Below are 22,384 nucleotides of genomic sequence, written 5' to 3'. Positions count from 1 at the left end.
CCACAGATAAGCTACTGAAGTCAAAGGAGCCATCTGACACGTCGTGCATGGGGGCTGAGGCAGGGCACCCACTCAATGCCATGGTCTTGCCCTCTCCTCTATCCCAGAGGCTGATGAGGCTGGCAGTGTGGTGCTTGTCCCAATGGTTTTACACAGCTCTAGATTTCCTCTAGGCTCAATTCAGGTCACAGCAGTGCCAAGCACCTCCAGAGTGTCACAACTGAAATGATGCCATTGCTGTTTTAAGTTGTTGCAGGCCTTACTGAAGCTGTGGACTCCTCCCAGAGTGGGAAGGGAGAGCCAGGGCGGCTGAAGGAAAGCATCCTAAGCTATTCTCCCTCAGCCAAAAATAGGGAGTTGGTTAGGTTAGGTTTGGTTTGATTTGGTTTTACTGTGAAACTGGGAAGCCAACATGAAGCAGCTGCTAGACTCTGTGGATGAAAAAGTGGCAATACTCCTCAGCTGAGGAGCCACGTTTTTCATCATCTTCCTCTGATTCAGTAGGGCATCATGTGAACAGAAGAACTTCCCTTCTCCACAAGAAGCCAAGTAGGAACTGGATTTTAGTATCGCATAGGAGCCACTAATCTGCCTGCCTTGCACTCTGCTCTCTCCTCCTTTGACCTTATCTGTTTTCAAAGAGGCAGAATAACAAGTGCTATGAGGAACAAGGGATGCCTTTTCATAGGACAACTGATACAGTGGTCCACCCAAAGAAGGGTCTAGCACCACTGAGTCAGCATTTGATTTCCCAGTACAGCCTTAGTCACTGCCTAAATCAAGAAAGGGCCCCAACCCAATCTCCTCAGCTGTTTGGCCTCCAGCCAAATAAAAGATGAAAATTTTTGTTAGTCACTAGAAAAGAGAGCAAGAGGAATTTCAGGTGAGTGGGAATGAATGCAAAGGGAATGGAAGTACTTAAGATCTTTTTGTGAGCTTTCCTGAAGGATGGAGTGGAGACTCAACATGGACTTCTAGAATAAGCAAGGAATTCACTGAGTCAGAGTAAATTCAGGCATATTGGGAGCAACATACAGCGTAAAAAAAGACTACTTTTAAAGTTATATTGTACCAAATAAAGTATATATTATTAGGATCTCTTCAGCATTCACAGGGCACTGTCTTTCCGATTTCACCTCCTTTTCCCTTCAAAATCAGCATTATTTCCACCATAATGGATATAGAACTAATCCACAACAAGTGTGGAGCATCTGCAGCTCTCATGGCCTGCAGAAGAGATGAGACTGCTCAGAATCTTGCAAGATTCAAACTTATTTCATGAACTGGCATTGACCAGAACATTTAACATCCTCCTATGTTAAGTATCATTCACATTTGCAAATTCAAGTGGGGGTTTTTTTTCAGAAATTAATGCATGGGTGAATGTTCCTATGATAAACAGGTGAACACCTGCTTTCTTAGATCCATATCACTGATAGGAATATAAGTCTTCAAGAGCTTTTGGAAGTTTTATATTCTAGAAGTATTTTCTGTCCTATATGCCTAAGCCCTCAGATCACATTTACATGTCATTTAAACGTCACTATTATTACATACTGGACTTTAACGAACAAATTCAGGCCTTTATCTATAGCCACAGTCATGCATTCTGCTGCAGAAACCACACATTCAATTAGGTGAGAGATTCTGGACCTGGAAAGACCATTTGCATGAATTGTTTTTCTTCTGCACAGAACTGAGATCCCCCTGACACAAATCTTGTGGTACGGGTGACTGTGTAGGCAGAGTGAAAAACTCTAATTCAGTTGAATACATTTACCATGCTGCCTTTTATATTGCTTTCCAGAGACTCATTCTAACAGAACTTCATTTGCTCAGTCTAAAAGGAGACATTTTGTAAAGGCCACCCATGATTTGATTTATGGTGGACCTAAGAGGTGATCTCAACTGAGAAAGTGTTTCCACTTGCACTAGGTCTTGGACATGCTCAATAGCAAGAGCCAGCTCTTTCCCTGAAAAGCCTTGCAATGTAAACAAACTAGACAGACAGTGGGCAGGAGGAAAAAGGCACAGGGAAAAAGCACTTTGCCCAAGGTCACGGAACTGTCAGACATGCTGGAACAGGGTACAGAATCAGCAGATGCCCATATAACTCTAAAAATATGAAGCATCCATCCAAATTATGTCCAAACCTGCACATCCCAGCTACCTATATATACCCAGATGGATGACGATAGCTTCCGCACCAGAAGATAGTAGAGACGTGAAGTATTCTTGTATCCTACAGAATTCTTGTTTCCTGGCACCACACAGTGAACTAAACAGTATCCCTCCCGTGTTGCCATTCTTCAAAACCTCTGCAGAAGTATGTACATGATGCACAATGCCACAACACTCCACTTACAAATGAATTATAGTTCAGCTTTCAAATTACAAAGCAGACGCAATTTTTTTCTCCCCATTTCATGGTTTAAATGAATAGAGTACTAATAAAGCAATAAAACTATACAACTGACTTGAGCTGTACATGATGTGAGTAAGCTGCATTTGAGCTACATAACCATCTCAATGAGCCACAGCTGTGACCAGAAACCTCCCTGCTTGTCCATTCTTGTGGCTTCTCTTGCACATACTCCATTTTTGGCTAATTATATGGGACTATGGCAAAGTTAATTATCACAGTTAGTCTGTAATAGGGTTAATTTGATTGAATGAATTTTCATTTAAAAGGAACAGAAAAACTCTTTAAGAAGTTCGTAAGTGTAGGATAATTCAAGAGTATCACCAAAAATCTTCTACTTTGTCCACTGAACAAGACTGCAATGCAAGTAGCTCTTGAAAAGTTAATTAGGTTGCCTTGCTCAGTGAAAAACTGCACAATGATGAGCAGGTCTAAGCAAGAATTACAACATTTTTCTAGTTAAGTAATCCAGCCCTCCAGAACAGTAAAGATGTGCTGCTGAATGTTGCTAACTTGATAACAATAGACTAACTCCCCAATAGACCAAACCTATCTGAAGCAGCTATACTTAGGATGAATAAAAAATCCTCAGCCAATCTACTTTATAGTTTATAATTTAACTGAGTACCAGTTTCCAATTCCATGTAATAAAACCATGATTTATGTATTATTCGTGTCTTCTCAGACTATTTTGTTTCTTAAAGATAGCCTTTTTTAGCAATTTAGAATGAAATAAAAAATAGAAAAGATTGTCTTTAGTACTCAGAGAGAAGGGTAAAAAATTTCTCCTAAATAAATCTGATGAATTTGCTTATATTAACGACAATAAAACGGAAAACCTAAATCTAAATATTTTCATTACAGGACCAATTTAAACACATTGCAAAATCCTTCTCAGCAAGATCCTCAGAGCAAGGCAAGAAAGAAGCAGCAATGATTATTAAAGTATATGTAAGACAAAAATAGAAAATTATATTTGTCTTTGTTGATATTATACTCCTGGCTCCATGAGCAAGGCCCTTTAACACACAGTTCTTACCACATGCCGACAGGCACTGCTTCGTGCAGCAGCGGCCCAGTGACCGTTTGTGCTAGCTCACAAGGGCAGAGCATCTTTAAGTAGCTGCCCTATTAATGAGAACACAAACAGGATTTTTTTGGAGGGAGGAATATGTTATCCAAAGAAACCCCCACAAAATAGAAATTACACAAATTATTCACACAGAAAGATTTAAGGCTATTGTTAGTCCAATCAAGGCTGCTGGCCTCCATTAGTACATTCACAAATGTAGCTTATGGAAGCAAACAGCTTTCGTATTAAAATACTTTGACAACTGACAAGAATCATGCCAATGAAAGCAAGGAATAGCCCAGCTCAGATACAAATAAGATGAACAAAGAAAGTGGGAGGAAAAGACATCTGCAACTGCAAAGCCAGTATCAGAATTTGGAAAGTTATACTATTGGAGTCCTCTGGCAGCTGACTGCCTCCTTTAAAAATCCTAGGTGGCAAGCTTGCCTGCATGCTTACAACATTTTTAATCAGCCCTCCACAAATTAAAACATCATTCTGTATGTCGAAATAATTTGACCAAATTTGCCATCATTTACAAGAGATACAAGAGCAGGGTGATGATCAGTTACTGCCGATCAGTGCTGTTACAAGCACGTAGTTCACTGCGATGTATCAGCGAGATGTCCCAGCCATCTATACTCCAACTCACATTGCAGTGTGGCCCTGAAAACATTCAACAGATGGTTCAGCTTGCATCTGAATCTAAATGCTCATCTTGCTGCTGAACAAATATAACAGACCATGCTCCCCAGTCATTGCATCCCTAACAATCTGCTTGTAGAGTTGTTAATGCCAAGAACAAAATAGCACTGACAAGTAACAACAAGTAAGATAATCTGAGCTGCTGTTCTGTTTATGTAGTTGCTGTCTCCCACCGTCTCTCTGGGCCAGCTCATACACCCTTTCAAGAATCTGTGCGCTGGTGGTGGCCAGAGAGAAGGGAATAATTCCTCATAGTTGAAAGAGACTCTGGAGAGGTCATTTGCCTCATCCAAAAAATTCTGGAGCATCCCTATTCTTCAGTATCTCAGTTAATTTTGCCAACTGTGCCTATTACAGACTCTGTAAGTAATCTTTTTATGTTTTTTTCATCAGATACTCTGGTGGTAGGGTGACTGACGAACTTGTCAATATGATTTTGTTACAAACACCAAATGTCTCTTCTCCTCCCTGTTCCTGAAACTACTCAACCTTGCTAAGAAGAAATTAAGAACCACTCTGTCACAACCTGGGTGAAGAAGCTGACATTAGTAAAATTTAGGAACTGATTTATTAATCTGTATTTAGATCTATGATCCAATTGATCGATGGACGGTATTACTGAGTACCTTGCTGCTTCAGGGACCTACGGTTTCAGGCAAGTTAAGTTTCTTTTGGGTTTCCTTAGCAGCAAGGGTCAGAAAGAGATGCTCACTTTCAAGATGCCTTTTGGTTTTCATTTCTCTCTTACTCAGGCGAAGAGTTCCTTATGCTCTTAATAGTTGTACTGATGACTTTCATACAATGAGACTGATGACAGGCTAGGGGAAATCAGGGCTGATAGCGATAGTTTGGAAAGTCTATTGCTGAACATCTGGAAGTGTAGCCAAGAGGAATTTATGAGAGGAAAACATCTGACCACCCCCAACCTCATAATTTTCTTTGACTGTTCTCTAGCACCTGTGCTGAATCTTGTAGCCTAGCAAGTTAGTACATCATAGGGGCCACATTAAGGGAACCAGTAAATATAAGAGGTGAGAAAGGAAAGGATGGGAACTTTGATGGGGATAGAGGTGTGGCAGCATCGTGCGGTGCTGAAGACATGGGGATACACTCATTCTGGTGGAAAAAGCAACGTGCAGAGAAGAGAAATGACCTGCAGAGTCACTGGCTGACACTGTGAGTCCAGACAAGGCAGGCGAAGGAAATTCCAGGAACTGTCGGGGGCTCCTTGACTTGCTTTGTATTTGACTGCTGGGGCAGCAGGGATCCAACAAAAGCTCGTGTGTAGCTGTCCCGCAGGACAGCTTCTAGCTACATGGGGAGCTATTATAGTTTAATTCCTGATACTAATTGGAATGTTTCCAAAGTATTGACACAAGCATGATATAAACCCACATAGGTAATCTCTACCTTTCATTTGATCTGTATAGAAGCAGAGAGACAGAAGAACGGGTTTTGAAGATGCATCTCTCTTTGAGAGAAGCAGTGGCTGGCCCAGCGAATGCTTAAGAACACAGCTGAGGGCACTGTGCGCCTTTGGGCACTCCTCTCTCTTCTGCCAGTGCACAGATGCGTTTCTACAGCACGGTGCTTCCCCAGCTATCACTTTATTGCACCCCACGCCCTCTGACTTCCTCCATTACACCATCTGAGTGACACATATATAAAAGAGACTCCACTGGAGGCCACATGTATTGTCCGGGGATTTGTCCTTTCTTTTTAACACAGAACAAAACTCAAGTTTCTTCTCCTTCATGATTTCACTGCCAATGCTATCACTTGAATATCACGGGGCTCACCTCCACAGTGGCATGCAGGATACACTAGATGTTACAGGAGATGCCACAAGAAAACTCCAGCCCTCCCAGCAGACAGTAGGAAATTCACCATTACCATTCCCTGGTGACTAGTGGGCATGCTGAGACAGTCATTTGCATTTTCTATGCTTATTTTTCTATTACTAAAGTGTGATTAAGAGTGTTCAGCAACAGCTTTTGAGACCTACAAATTCTTCCTGTTATGGAACAGCATCCCAAAGACCTATTTTTCTCTAAATTAAAAAAAAAAATCTTTCATAATCTTTCATTATTTCAATATAATTCTTACATTCTTAAATTCTAAAATTTGCTAACCAAGCACATAGCACAATAAGCATTTTAGACACTACCAAAATACTAATAATTGGAACAAAATTGTTTCAGCTGTGTTTTTTGTGGTTTACTTTGTTCCCTAACAAATGTTGAGAAAAAAAAATATTTTTCCTACAACCTTTTTCGCTTTCAAGTACTTTTTAAGAAAAAAATCTATTTTCAGTACCAGCAAAATTCATCATATTATGACAGGAAAGCAAAATTGTTTCATTTCATAAGATCTTCTAACAGCATGAAGCTAACCCCGTGGTCTCTGAGACAGAAATTCTGCCAACTATAGACTTAGAAAGAATCAGCAGAGAAAAAGAAGTTTCTCAGATGGAACTGTTACTCATGATATGAAGAATGTGTGTCCCCTGCAGATGTTATAGCTATTTATATGATAAATCCTGATCATCACTATAGGAATTTTACAGCCTTCTTTTAAGTTAATGCTCAAGTTCAAATTAATCTTCTTTTGACAACGTTTGCCTAATATTTCAGTGTTGAACAACATTTCCAGGGTTACATTTAGAGTGAATCTACTTTTAAAGCTGTGTTACAGACTTTGTACTTGTTTCAGAAAGACTTCTTTTAATTCTTCAATACTTCACAAATATTTCTAGGAAAGACAAGTACAAGAAGCATTGATAAATGCTTAACAAGGGGACATCTAGACTTGCAAGTTAACTGGAATTAACATTAGGGTTAATTTAGAGCACACGACAGGTTGTAGAACAGCTCCCTGGAAGAAAATATTCACTTTAGAATAAAATTACCTCATTTGCACGTTCAACACTTGAACTGTTTTGAGTAACATGAGATAAACGAGAACAAAGCATGTTTGTTCCAGTTTGCAGGATCATTGGTTTACTCAGGAATCACAGTCTGGGGAATTCAAAACGAAATGAGGGATATGAAAATACCTTAAGGTGTCTCCAAGGAACTCAAGGTTGCATAAATATAGTCATTGGTGTCAAATGGCAGCAACCCTTTTAAAACCAACGCTACATTTACACGCTTCAAAGGCCCATGTTATGCAGAACATGGTGCTACACAGGGCACTGCAAACACCCCCATACCAGAGAAAGATTTTTTTACGAGGATGCCTCTCTGCCACCACCAACGCATCCTTCCACACCCTGCCTACACCCTTGGTTCACTCAGAGGCAGCAGGAGGTCTGGGCTTATTGTCTGGTTCTGGAAAGGGATGGCAAACTCTTTGGTGCGGAAACAAAACCAGGGATGTTTTATCTGGGTGATACATGTTGACTTGATCTCAGTATCTCCGCTTCTGAGCTCTCACATATTGGGATCAAAAGATCAACTCTTAAGTGCGTGCGCTGTCTTGACTATCAAGAAAAGCTTCTTGGCGGAAGAACTGAGTACTGTCCCTACAGAGGGAAGGCTGCTGTACTTTTCAAAAAAGTAAGGGTTTTTTTCAGCCTTGGCGTTGCAGGCCATGAAATGCACTTTGAGGCTACAGAGTTTCTGGGATTTCTTTTTTCTTAAAATGCCATTTTAATTGTGTGCTTAATCTGTTTTTTTCCACTGTCTTTTAACATCTACCTTGGTTGTGACCTGAAACCTGTGCTGAAAGAGGCAGCACTGGTAAGACTGAGGCGATAAAGCTCTGCAATTCTCAGTTCCAAGTACAGCAGTTGGGGCAAAGAATAAAATGAGACCAGGAGACCAGGCTGGCCTGGCCAGCTGCATGCATTGGCAATCCACAGTGGATCACCAGGTCAGGAGCCTTAAACACCTTGGGGGTGGCCAGGGTCCCATGACAGGAAAGCTTGAAACTATTCCAACTAAAGACTTCCCCAGGGATTTTGGGGAAAGGGATCACAAGCAGATGATGAAAGTGCGGCTCTGCAGAAAAAGAAGGAATAAATCTAAGAAATTCCTCAGCCCCAGACCTTCCCATACTGTATCCCCGGTGGTATACAAAGTACTTTGACGTCCTCGGTACCTGCTGATGTCACACCCAGCAAAATAACGTTAATCGCCTGCTGCAGAGAATTCTGGTATGCATCCAGAGAACACTTAGGTGCAGCAAAAAAAGCAGAGACAGAGAAGATCCTGGGTCTTTTACTGCTCGTTTACATTTGTGTGGTCTCCCGTAAACGGTCTTTACTTCCAAATCCTTCTGCAACCTCTCTGTGCTCTCGGGGAGATAAAACTGCATCAGGCACTCACAGGGCCAGAGCTCTGGCCTTGTAGGAACAGTGCCTACGAGTGCCTTCAGCAGAGCAGGGCAGGGAGAGGAACCCGAGTCCTCTGGGCTTGGGGCAGCTGGGCTTTCCAACACCTCCACATGAGAAATAAGAGACTGTGCCCAGAACATGGACCCAAGCTCAAGGAAAACAAGCCTGTGGAGCCTGCACAGATGAAGAGGAGACGTTAAAAAGCTGATGCTCACCCTGCAGAGTCCAAGCACGGAGGCCTGGTGACACCTACTGAGGCGGCATTCGCCATGGCTGCAACATCTTGTATCGCTGCTCTCTGCTCCCTGGGAAATCCCACACCCTGCCTTCACTGCCAAGGGTACCTGACAGGAGAGCTGCTTCAAAAGAGAAAGTCAACAACTGTTTGTAGTTTAATCCACCAAGCAAATCAGAGGTCTGCAGAGAACACTTTCCCCTCAACAGAAAAGTGAGACATTTGACATTCTGCTTCACACCCTAGTTTTGGTGACTTTACTAAAAGAAAGGGGGTAACGGCACACAGTGCGTGAAGCTATCCCCCCACGTAAAACTGTTTGGTCAAGATCCAAGAAGCAACTTAGCAAGAGTTCATTCAAGCAATATTTAAAGCAAGTAACATCAAACTCAGAGACTAAAATCATCATAGAAGCAAGACGACTCAAGTATACAAGACGCAGGAATTGGCTATATAAGGGCTTCCTGCTAGAGATTTCACTCCCATATAGTTCCAAAGATAAAATCTAATGTGGAAAGAAAAAGCAATGTAATACCTCACATTTCAAACCCAAATCATGTTGTAACTGGGATAAAAGGAAACATGCTATTTCATACATACTCTGATTAATATATATTGTAAAATTTCTATCATTATAAGCAATTATAATCACTGCATTAAGCAAACCATATAGAAGATAACATTGGCCTAAATACAAAATTGCCATAATATCACGTTTCCTGCTTAAAACAGTCTTTTTCATCTTAACAAAAAAATTTATCTTGAATGACCTTTTCAGGCAACGGACATTTCAGCTAGTTTCAGGACAACAGCCTATTCTTAATTTACTATTGTTTAACTTTAAGGAACACCCAGGAATAGTTAACTGAATAAAAACCAGTCTGGTATTAGGTTCTCTCTTTTTTCCCCAACTGTTCCCCTGTTCGCTGTCCTGTGTTTTTTGTCTTGTTAGATACACATTAACCTGTTAGACTGACCTTCACTTCCCTCTCAATCCCTACAACACATTAAAATTCTTTAAAAAGACAACTTGAGAGAGACTGCCTTTTGGTAAACCTCCTAAAGCGAGCTCTACAGACTGGTCTGGCATGCGTTGTGTACATGCATCTGTCACGAAAATTTGATGACAAATCATCCGTTTCCTGACAGATAGGCTGCACTGACTTCAAATTCCCATGAAATGTCTTTGTCCACCAGGAAGAAAAACATTCTCCTTTAAAGCAGTGATCATTCTCAAACTTCACTTCAATCCTCCATTTCCTTTAGTCTGTATTATCATTTATTTGTACTATAATTGTTCTGGATCAATTAAAGCCTGTCGCAAGAAAATCTTCCTGATCATCTTTTGGGAAAATGTAAAGAGACAGGAACTAATGAAAGGAATGAAAGCAACTGTTTCACAGTAACAATGCTGTTTTCAGAGGGTGAGAAATGAAGATCCTTTTTAAGACTGACCTACCCCAGTTTGTTTAAAACTAAACTGAACTTGAACTGATAAACTACTCTTTTGAGATTAACCTGAATAGTGTACAATTCCGCAAAACACTGTAAATCTAAACATACCTGAATTGGAGTCAAACTTTGTTTCTGACCTGCAAAAGAAAATAAAAAGATCGTGAGTTACAAGAACTGCTTTATGCCATCAAAGCCATTTGTCAGACTGATTCCCCCCCAGCAAATACCGTCTTTAACAAGACTGTGTACCTCTGTATGTTAATATTTAATGCGTTCAAATGCATTTGAACCCAAATAATAACTATTATCTTTAGTATTTGGGGTTTTTTTACAATGTGGAGTTACAAAGAAGATATTTTAAAGGACAAATCACAAAATGAATGCAGAAAATAGAATATAAATTTAAAACAGGATTAAATTATATGCTGTGAATCATGGTACACAGTTGTTCCTATGAAATAAATATTGTTTTCATTCATTTTCATTTTTGAAAAGTCATTAAGAGGATTTAATTTATTCATGAATGTTTCCAATCTATTTTTGAAGCAGATACCGTTTCATTAATGTCATATGTATTGTATCCAGTGATCTGTACTTAATTGTACAACATCGTAGGAGGGTTTTGTTTGCGTGTGTCTTCAATTTACTCACTCTGCACATAGGAATAAGTGGTTTGATTTTCTTAAAAGTGGAAAGCGGGGGGTGGGAGAGAGGGATAGAGGAAGGGAGCCAGACCCAAATTTTAACTTGTTTTAAAGTCTTTGCAAAAAGACAATGATGTGTGCATTATGCACCATTAGCTTTGGTCGTGCACTGCAGATTTTTCTCTTTCTAACAAGAAGTGTTTTCTTCTAAGGGCTTAGCATTTAGCAAATGAACCCTATAACCTGTATATTTAATAAAAGGAAGAAAAAATTAGCTCTTGTGGGAACATCATGTTTCAGATATAGGTTAATAATGCTTGTAAATGTAGAAGCCTTTGAAGATCTCAGTTCAACTGTGGGAAAACTTAAGTTGGGTAATTACTCTCAAGATGCTGCTGATGTGCTGTCAAGCAGAATTAACCCTATGACTAGGCCTATCTACACAATCTCCTGTAAGACAGCATTGTCTATATCGAGCTCTCAAACCAATTAACGGGCATGTTCCAATCAGATTTATATTGCCCACTAACAATCAGTTGTACACATGGTCATGGCTGTCACAGCAGGACACAAGGTCTGACCAGCAGGAGACCTGTTAAAGGATGTTACGTTGGCAGCAAAATGCATTTCCCCAGAAATTCTAAGGAGGAAGTACAATGTTGGACCCTTTTACATTGCATCAAGGAGGGGATGTATTTTGGGAAGTTACAGTCCTTCTTTTTTCAAAAATAAATGACCAAAGCTCAAGAACTAATTGCAGATTTATTTTCTTCTTTTATTTTATGAGCTTGTACACACAGGTACGTGTAGATGTATTTCACACGTACTCTATATATTTTATATAATTGGCATTGTAATCCCATATCAAAGATCTATGCTACAGCAAACAAATATCAGATCAATCACGATTTAAAATATGAACAAGTTCACACTATTCATTACAGTTAAAGCTATCAGAAAGGAAACAAATCCCTTCACCCTTCCTGCTCATTCTCCACCTTCCCCCAGTGCTCACAATCTTTTATGTCTTAAATATAACCTTTAGGTAGAGAAAAGATGGAAGGGAAAAAACATAACTTATCTTCATAATTGGTACTTATAAAGTACCACCAAAAGCACTGAACAAAGAAAGTATGTTGCTGATGTGCCTTCACGAATACCACCACCAATAACTGCCCAGGGCACCAGCCCATGCTCCTGTTTCGCAGTGTATTTTAGTTGGTATTTACACCCAGCAGGATAAAGTCCCCACCTTGCAAAAAGTGCCTGCTGGTAACTGACGGGAATTCCACTGAGTGCCAGGTAAAGCCACTTACTCAGTACTTTATATACAATATTCTCCTCAAGCTGCAGTATATCCACCTAGACTGTTCTATTGCTCATCACTGTATCAGCAACACCTCACTACTTACATAGTCAAAGACAACATACGAATCTTACCCTCAGCGTCTGTTTATCTGCACAATCAACTTCTCTCTGCCTAAATTCTATATACTTGATATTAGTCGGTCAAACAAAGACCCTGGTTCTCGGTGTGCATGGCTTGGCATGGACACATGCACTGCAACTTGTGGCATCAACAAACTGGCCCAGGGGCCAAGATGGCAGAGAGTACATGGGGAGGAGGGTCACAAGGGTCACTGGGCACTGTAATGAGTACCAAAGCTCCAAACGGTCATAAATTACTGGACAACAAATCTGAAAACTGATACGGGGTGATAAATGAATAGAACTTTGTCTGGCGACAGCAGAATAGCTATGAAAGAAAACACGACATGGGAGGTAGCTCTAGAAGCCATCGAGAAGAGGAAGGTCACCTACATTATGGCCACCATGTCACCTTGGGAAAACAATGCAAAATTTAGGACACAGTATTACAGAAATTGTTAGAGAAGGGCACAGAAAAAGGGGAGGAAAATAATGAAATGTCTTTGGCATTGCAAATAAGCATCAAGTAGCAGATGTGAGAGACACAAAGTCATCTTGACTACTTGAAGGAATGACAAAGTTTCCAGCAATTTCAATTGAACCAGCACTTTTCCCCCTAGATCTTCCAGTATTTACATCTTTCTCTTGACAGCACACTAGACAAAGGTATCAGAAACCAGTTACACACAGGTGTTAAAAATATACAACTAAGAAACGGCCAATAAATAGGATAAAATTAAACGCTGAAAGTACGTTCCAAAGGGATGTTCTGCTACACATAAAAATATTCTGACTCCTTTATGCCTTTAAAACTACATTTACTAGAAGGAAAAAATTCTCTGTACACTCTTTGTTAACATTGTATATAGTCTGATATCCAACCTAAGCATCCTACCAACAAGATGCACCTTACAGAGCCAGGCACTGACTTCACAAACTATCTTTTATCATTTATCACACCAAGAGCGGAAAAAAACCCACAACAGAGAGTAGCTTTGTGCATGTTTTTTCTACTTTTGCCCCATAGGAGTACTCTGAAAGTCAGGGAATCATTCATAAATATCTTTGGGAAGGAGGTTATATGCATAAAGAGGGCAAGAAGGTATTTATAAAGTGCTTTCCAATTCCAACTGTGATATGAGTCAAATACACACAACACATGGCAATACAAATGCCAAGTAGCTCAACTACCAACACACGATATGCAAGGAAATAGTGAGCTACTGGAAAGGTCTAGCTAAGGACAAGGTGCCGCAACACTTTTAAAGATCCCAGAAATAACTAAATCAAACACAAACGATAAAATATATGACGGTCACTTTATCTGTACTGCAAAGAGGAGCAGTTCGACCTGTTCCTTTTAAAAGGCACCATAAACCAGATGCTCAGACTGCCAGTTACTGAGAAAGAGAGAGAAACAGAGTAATGATATCACCATGTGTTCCTATAGTGTGAATTTTAAACTACTGCCTTCCAAAGTATGACTGAACTGCAGTTGTTCAGTGCCACATACTACAGCGTGACCAGACACACTACAGCTGAAGCTAACACAGATCTGCTATTTGACAGTGAAGCGGACTTTTGCAAAAGAGAGGGGAAAGAGGACTTACTGCAGAACTTCTACTGTTGCGTTACAATTGTCTTTTTCCTTCACCTTTCTTGATGGAGTCTCTAACAGGTTTATTCAGGTTTTGTTGAAGCCCAACATTGGGAACAGCCTTTGAAAGTCCCACAGCTCTCTCAGAAAGCACCTGATGAAAGCTCTGCAGTTCTAATCCTTTCGTTGCAACACTGAAGGAGTCACTGACTCCTCTTGGCTTTCTTACACCTTTGCATTAGCAGTTTATACCAGGTTGTTCCTTTGCAAGGTTTTGCTTCAAGGATGCTAAACAACACTGGCAGGGGCAGACATTCAAAATACTACTCCCCTCTGAAAAGGACTTTGATTGAATAAAGATCTGTTACAGTTGTAAAGATGATAGGTGCAGCTTCGGTACATCTTAATTTCAAAAAACTTTATTCCATCTTGGCATGGGCAGTTTGCTGAAGAGACAACGATCTAACGACTCTAATGATCAAAACTGAGTTTGCTCCTGATGCAACCCAAACCAACCCATGTGCTGGCTCAGGTGACTGAGCAGAATAAAATCATTCCCCTCTCTTTCCCGTTTGCCCCCAGTAATACAGTAAATACAAAGTCGGAGTATCAGCGTTCTTGGCTACAGCATTGCTAGCAAGCTAATGAAGGCCAGGACAGAAATGCTCATTAGTGAACCTGTCCCTGAACACTGTGTTGGCCCGTATCATGCTCACACGAACCAGCCCTCTCCTAGACAGGACCTAGGCAAGCTGCAGGGGAGGCTCAGGCCAGAGACCGCTCCCCAAAAGCAGGATGAACCAGGCCACTCTGTTTCAGAGGAGAGGAATTCAGGCTAGAAAACACAAGCCATGTCTTGTCACTTGCCTTTAGGACCAGAGAAGAGGCTTGTGTCCATTTTATTTACAAGTACGGACACAGCCCTTCTGAAAACGCAAACCACTACCTGGAAGTGGTCACTGGTCTTACTCATGAGCCCAAGCTCCAAATAACCAGGCAAGCTTCCAGAAAGAAAAACGCAGCGGTATTCCAATGTAAAAATTAATACCTGATGTAACTATCTAGGAATTTGAGACCTGCAGCATAAGAGAATTTGGGAAGCCCCTGAGTGTTAAGAACCAAGTAGTTCCTCGGGCAGCAGAAGCAGCAAAGCTGGGCTTGCTGCTGCGTTGCGGCCAGGGGACAGACCCTGTGGCGTCTAAGGCGGCAAAACTACTTGCAGGTACTTCCCAGAGCTGGACGTTCATAATGCCTCTCTCTTTTCCACCCTCGTGTGGATTCTCTGTTATAACACAATAATATATATATTATTTACAATAATATTATCTGGTATAATCTAATAATATAGTTGAACTCTTGTTCAGGTCTCCTGTCAGAGAGGGCTTGAGTGTGATCCCTCTCCCAACTGCATGAAAGTTTTAAGAACTTAATATCTTTGAGGTTTAATAGCTACTCCCCTGCCAAATTTGGCTGAAATTGGCAAGTAGATTAAATGATACAGTTTTATTATTAGGAAAGGATAGACATAGCACGATGCTGTAAGCCTTACTTCCTTAGGAAGCCTAGTTAAAGACATATTTTTAATCTCGCTTTCCTCAACTACAGAAAAAAGATTGATTCACTGTTGATGGATGCTGTGGCAATCTCTGTTCTGCATATTGATGAAACCAAATTCAAGAAGAGCATTTTAACACCATGTTAGTCAGTGAGTATTCTCTGGGTGAGTTCTGTCCAGAGTTTATTTTAATGTGAGAGTTATAAACAGATAAATATAGAAATCTACAGCTTCTGTAGTCATAATCCGTAACAATCCACCCTCCCCAATTTTTACGTCAGGTATATACATACACATACTAAAGCATAAGGTAGGTTAAGACCAGGCAAAAATTAGTTCTTCCAAGCAGGGTGACTGATGAACAGTCAATACAAAGCAGGGTGAATTTCAAACAGGGGAAATTACATATCAGACTTAAAAGTTTACAGAGAATCCATTGAAATTTTACAGTGAAAATATCAATTAAATGCTTAGTAAAATCAGTGGAAGTCATCTATACATAGGAAATCTTTGAATTTATTTCCTCTTATTTCTAAGTACCTTCAACAATTCAGCAGTGCTCAGCAATACGTAAATCATAAAAGTTTCACAGGCTTGTCTCAATGAAACATTGAAATATTTGAAATGTTACATTTCAAGCTCCCTTTTCCTTGTTTTTTGAATCCTAACACGTTTCTCCTAGGAAACCTACATCAGTATTTGCCCTTTGGAAAAGATGCTTGTTGAAATGTCCTCTGCCTAGCAAACTGTGAGATCCCACATATTCCTGTACTTGTTTTCACTGCTGGAGATGGTATTACCAGGAGAACACAAGCAAAAGGAAATCTCAGGTTTGCTGTTGTATTGGCTTGTAGCTGGCAGTCTCATCTGACTTGCTTCTTGAGCAGCCAGTGACCTTGGCCTGCAGTAATTCAGACAGTGCCTTACTACATTTGTGGGCAGCAACCAGCTCAGTACAACAGAGCTGATCTACTGAAAAAACAAGACCAGGTGGCTTGTGAATCAAGGAAAAAAATGAGATTAAGTGGGTTTTGTTTTCCAAACTTGTTCTTGCTCTCCTAATCCTTAACATAAAAAACTTTCCAGACTTCATTGCTTACATGAGGGTAGTGAAATGAACATTCAGCACCGGCCAAGAAGCTGCCATTTAGAGGATATTAAAAACTACCCATGAGTTGATTAGGGGTGCAGAATCATTTGCTTTAATGACTGCGGCTCCTCTACGCCACACTTGCCAAGCATCCAGTGGAAGGAGCCTTTCCCCGAGAGCCGCCCAGCAGCTCCACCCAAGGGCAGAACCACACTGTTTTGCTCCAAGGGGCTCGAGGACCAGGAGGACAAAGTCCTGTTCCAAACCACCACAGAAATTAGTAATTGCCAGGTCAAGTTCCAGCAACAGCCCCATGCTACAGTTGTGATAAGCTATACACAGCTTAGCACATTTTCAGCATTCAGGTAAGATTAGATGTGGATTCGGCATTCAGGAACGTTCAGATGTGAAGATGCCACAGGCTGTATTCACAAAGCAACTTTACTGCAGGCACTGCAGTATTTGCATTGATGGTCATCCTCAGAGGTGGGTTAAACCTCCAGATTCTAGAGAAGATGAGCATTCTGCCATCTTGATTTTTGGTGAGACGATTAGGAGTGCATAACACTCTGTCATCCAGCAGTGACACGGCAGACTCAAAACGACAGCTGGTTTCAACCCAAAAATGATGAAGCAAGAAGAAACCAATGCTCAGTGATAACAACTTTACTCATTTTTAACTCCATCAGCCTTTTCCAGGGGACAGTCACAAAAAATTGAAGAAAGTTTTAAGATCTTCAGGCTTCTTGGAGTTACACAAGAGCTAGTAAAAATGTGGGTTTGGATGAGAACTGTTTGGTAGTACTGCCTGTTGACTGATTGAGCCGACCATGTGCCCAGGTGGCCAAGAAGGTCAACAGCATCCTGGCTTGTGTCAGAAATCATGTGGCCAGCAAGAGTAGGGCAGCGATCGTCCCCCTGTACTGGGCACTGGTGAGGCCGCACCTCAAGTCCTGTGTTCAGTTTTGGGCCCCCCACTGCAGGAAAGACATTGGGGTGCTGGAGCATCTTCAGAGAAGGGGCCTGGAGCACAAGTCTGATGAGGAGCGGCTGAGGGAACTGGGGACTGGGGTGGTTTAATCTGGAAAAAAGGAGGCTGAGGGGAGACCTTATCACTCTCTACAACTACCTGAAGGGGGGTTGTAGTGAGGTGGGGGTTGGTCTCTTCTCCCAAGTAACTAGTGATAGGACAAGAGGAAATGGCCTCAAGTTGCGGCAAGGGAGAGTTAGGTTAGATATTAGGAAAAATATCTTTACTGAGAGGGTTGTCACACATTGGAATAGGCTGCCCAGGGAAGTGGTGGAGTCACCATCCCTGGAGGTATTAAAAAGACGTGTAGATGTGGCACTTAGGGACATGGTTCAGTGGTGGACTTAGCAATGCTAGGTTAACGGTTGGACTCAAGGAACTTCAAGGACTTTTCCAACCTAAACAATAGGATGATTCTATGATTCCTACACAGTTGAGATTCCACTATTAAACAGAAGCTGCTGGTTTTGACAAAGTTTTGTGAGGACACTTAGAGTCAGTCAGGGCTGATGAAGTTGCTCAAGTAGTTCTGTTAGATCTTATTAGAGATGCTACAGCAGTTACTTCATATGGACTCTCCTAGCCAAATAGCCAGTGCTGGTTTGTCATTTGGCCTGCTCAAAGGATATAAAGATTAAGAAAGCTTGAAGACCATTCATTAAGCACTCAGCACTGGGAAGAGGAAATAGTCTAGCCTGGTGACTGAAATCCTCCCTTGTGTTGTGAAGAAAAGAGTGGTACAATACTAATGGCACTGTAATATTGCCGAGCCACGCTTTGCTTTTCTCACAATTTGCTTTTGGATGTCTGAGAGATGTTGAGAAGACCTGACACAGTTCAACGAAAATCAAATGAAAACATGACATGAATACGGGTGTTGCTATTTCTCCTAGCGCATGTTCAGAACAGGCAACACCATTACCAAGAATTTCTTCCAGGAAGCAATAAAGGCAGCAGTGGGTGATTTATGAAGACTTGGCAATTCATTCCTTGGCCCTAAAAATTGGAAACTGACACAACAATAATATTTCTTTTTTAAAAGGAAATCATTCTCTCAGGCTTCCCAGTTCCCATCTATACCACATCTTTCTCACACAGTCCTGCATATGGTAAAGGACATGACCGTGGTTTATTAAATATGGAATAGCTCCTCCCCTATGGCAATAGCGCCAGTTGTGGATTTCACTCAGGTCCATTCTAAGCTCCTCTTGCCATGGCTGTGGACAGAATGGTATTTTTGCATAGTGTACAAAAAATGCCTTGAAAAATTAAAGTAGGTGCAATTCTGCAAATACCCTTGGCCCTTAGAAGATGCTGAGGATTCAAGTGGCGCAGGTGGCTCTGTGAACTGATAGAGAAATACACAACCTTGCTGCAGAGGCTGTCCAGCCATGATAACGTGGCTCACAAAAAACTTAACATGAGCAGGTGTAGTTGATAAGCATGAGGGTTTTTTCTTTGGCTGATTAGTTTTCCATCAGATCAATGTACTGCATTGAGACATGCTCCAGCCACAACAGGTGAGGTCCAGTGAAGGGGAAGCCATGAAAAAGCACCCTAGAGAAACGTAGGGGGAGCAAGGCTGCTTCTTTTAGCATAAGCCTGCAGCTAGATTGGAGTTAAGTGTAACACAAAACCACATAAGGGCTGGCTTGCAGAAAAGGAGGTCCTTCAGATTGTCTCTCATTTATTGCTTTCTTTAGGCAGCTGTACTGGGATGTAGGAGACTGTCTGGCGTGAAAGTTCAGAGGTGGAATAATTAGATTCAACGGTATGATTGTGGATTTTATGTGTGAGGCACCTTTGATTGTGGAAAAAGTTAAAGCATGTTCTCCATAAAGCTTGGGAGGTTTCTCATAACACTAGTACAAGTAGGTAGATGAAGAGATGTTAAATTCCTAATTGTTTCTTTTATCTTTCCTGTGACAGAGACAAGAGTTCTGTTTTAAAGACGTACCAAAACCCAGGTCTTTCATCTGGAGTGTAAAATTCATGTGTGCCCTGACCTCGTGTGTCACATGGTAATGAAACAACATAAATCAGAAATGTTAAAAGTTGAAGTTTGTTAATATTACTGCTGAAGCGCCAGTCTCCTTCCTGGTTAAACTGACAGGTCCATAGTCCAAATATATATATTTACAGATTACAACAACATAAAGAAAAAAAATTAATGGACACCCAATGAGAAACAAATGGAAATGCAAGTTTCAGATGACTATCTGGAAATTAAAAAAAAAAAAAACAACAAACGAACACCAGCCCTCCATACTCCCCCCAAACAACTTGCATTTTGAATGGGGCAATGGACTTCCACTGTATTGTACTACCACCTTACTCCTAAGTAAATACTTTGGTGATTTACACTCTGTGGGAAAAATTTAGCAAATAGCATACATTTTGCATTCTCTTATCTATGTTTCCTTCCCACTTTTTTAGCTGTCTGGGCTGAAGCAGTCACCAAGATACAGAAATGTATCTTCCCTAGTTGAGGAAGACATTATATACTGACATTTTGGGGTCAGTAAACAAAAGAAGATGGACCCCTATCAGCCTCTCCATTTGTTCCCACCCTTGTGAGCCACTTCTGAACAACTGGCTGAATTTGATGTAGACCAGAGGTGGCAAGAGCTCACAAAGCAACACAAAGACTTTGGGCAGATTGGGCTAAGGCCAGTCCAGCCTTGGGACACAATCAGCAAGGTGGTTTTTTCAGGTGCCCCTTGGTCTGGCATTTATTAAAAATAAAAAACAACTTCCCTCTTTCCCTCTCTCTCCTCCCATAAAATCCATGGGAGTCTCAAAGAGAATCTGAAAACAGGGACATTTCCATATAGCTCATTTCACATAGAGAAATCCAACTCATTAATTCAAAAAAAGTCAGGACTACGCCAAAGCATACTGCACACTTGAGATAATCACAGGTAAGTCTCATATTGCAGTTTTTTCCCATATTAAATGGATTGTGAAAGTAACTGGAAACTTGTTCACATTCATTTATGTGAACTACTGCTGTCCAAATCTCACCCCACAAAAAGCCCTATTCTTTCTCCAGCAGGCGATAGAAAGGAAGCCAGTCCTGAAGGCAGAAGGTGAAATCCTGGCTCCATTGTAGTCATTTGCCAAATCTGAATCGACTTCAACAGGGCCGGGATTTCCCCCACAAAGATTTAGCTATAGTAAGCAGGGGAATGTCTAAATGGCAGAGTAGAAAACCAGGTTATGGACACTCTAGATCCCCACTTTGTACCCCCAAGCTAAGCACCACAGTAACACATGACATGAGAATATTGCCTTGGCTGAGTTCGTAACGATCAGTTTTCCAACTCAAAAGATTCATGTTATTACTGAAGTTTCTGCAGATAATCCTCCTAACAGAGGAATCAAACATAACAGAGATGAAGTGCTGCTTTCATCTTTACAGAGAGTCTCTTGAGAACAACTATCACTGCCACATCTGGTGATTCTGGAGCTACATCAACTTTATTTTTCTTTGTAACTTATTACTGACCCAATTTTCTGCATTATTAGCACTACCCTGACCATCCTGCTTCATGCTGCTGTAAAGGTACTTCTCCAAGGGAGAGGGACTGAGTCAGTGTGAACTGGGGGAAAAAACAAGCAAAAAAATGAAATTCTTCATCAGAATGAACACAGGCAGCCAGAAATAAGAAAAAAAAACACATAAACAACAACTGAATCCGTGCAGAACAATGCAGTGATTGAGAGAATTCAATTGGCACTGCTTCTAGCACCAAATTTAGGGCCGTAATTCCCACAGTACTTCTAAAGAGTATTTTTCATGCAAGACACAAAAGTTATTATTTCTTTCTTAATCCTTGCTTCAGTTCCTAAAGCAGCTCTCCATGTGTACTAATTGGGATGGATGAAAATTCAGTAAGTAATGCAGTCTTCCTGGATCTTGTTTTCTTAACTGCTTGAATTCTAAAAAAGCACCTACTTTTTTTTTCTCCATTATCAGCTACAATGCCGTAGCATGGATGCAGCATCGCCACCCAGGATCTGGATCTTAAAGCTACCTGTGAGCAACGCTAGCAGCCAAAACTCAGTATCTATCAGCGCAGTGAAAGACTGTGTTACAATTACTTGGCATGGCTGCATATGAAAAAAAAAAGGTTACTACTTTTTTTCTGTCAAATTACCTATTTTATCTGAATGTTATCTTACTATCTTATTTATTTACTAAGACTTTTTATCTTTATAATAAGGCTGATTTTATGATAGCATTATTATTTACATTGCTTCCCTCCTATCCCCTATCAATGTGAATGACTTACATTATCTTATACAATTACGTAAGCAATGGAATATACACAAGATTACATGGGAACACAGCACACAAACTAAGAGACAGAAATCTCAAAACTGTATTTAGCATACTCACATGAATAAAGGAGTCCCACAAACAACACATTTGTATATTCCTTGAGCTTTATGATGTGTGTACTCCCCCTCAAAGGCACTGGGAAAACAACAACACTACATTTTAAAAATAAATAAAGGAATTTGTTTCTTTTTAAATTATTAAATTAGCTAAGACTTTAGCAAAATGTTACAGGAGAGCCCCACGATTTAAAAGTTGGCAGTTGTTTTTTATTAAAGGCAGCAAATAAAGCAGGCACAGGAAAGGGGAATGTCCTCATTAGCGTGCCTCAGGTGTTATGTATCATGCAAGAGGAAGCCAGTTGTCCCACAGTTCAAAGGACAGAACAACAGCAGCCACAAAGAGGGAGAGACCGGAACCTTCCCCGTTCAGCGACCGAAGCCGCCGTTTTTGCAAACGCGGGCGCTCGGCGC

General features: G+C 40.8%; 1 protein-coding gene across 4 annotated transcripts in view; it reads right to left on the bottom strand.

Moving 5' to 3' along the window:
- The window catches only part of MSRB3 (methionine sulfoxide reductase B3), an 86,513-nt gene that overhangs the window by 29,729 nt on the left and 34,400 nt on the right, over positions 1 to 22,384 (bottom strand). For all 4 annotated transcript variants that reach the window (XM_049792289.1, XM_049792286.1, XM_049792288.1 and 1 more), the window contains 2 exons: positions 21,972 to 22,049; positions 10,334 to 10,362 (listed from right to left, as the gene is read on the bottom strand). In XM_049792289.1, the coding sequence (XP_049648246.1) occupies positions 10,334 to 10,362; positions 21,972 to 22,049 (107 nt within the window). The remainder of the gene's footprint in view (positions 1 to 10,333; positions 10,363 to 21,971; positions 22,050 to 22,384) is intronic.

Source organism: Accipiter gentilis, chromosome 34, assembly GCF_929443795.1.
Source record: "Accipiter gentilis chromosome 34, bAccGen1.1, whole genome shotgun sequence".
Lineage (NCBI taxonomy): Eukaryota > Metazoa > Chordata > Aves > Accipitriformes > Accipitridae > Astur > Astur gentilis.
Note: the sequence above shows the minus strand (reverse complement) of the source record. Positions and strands in the feature narration are given on the sequence as shown.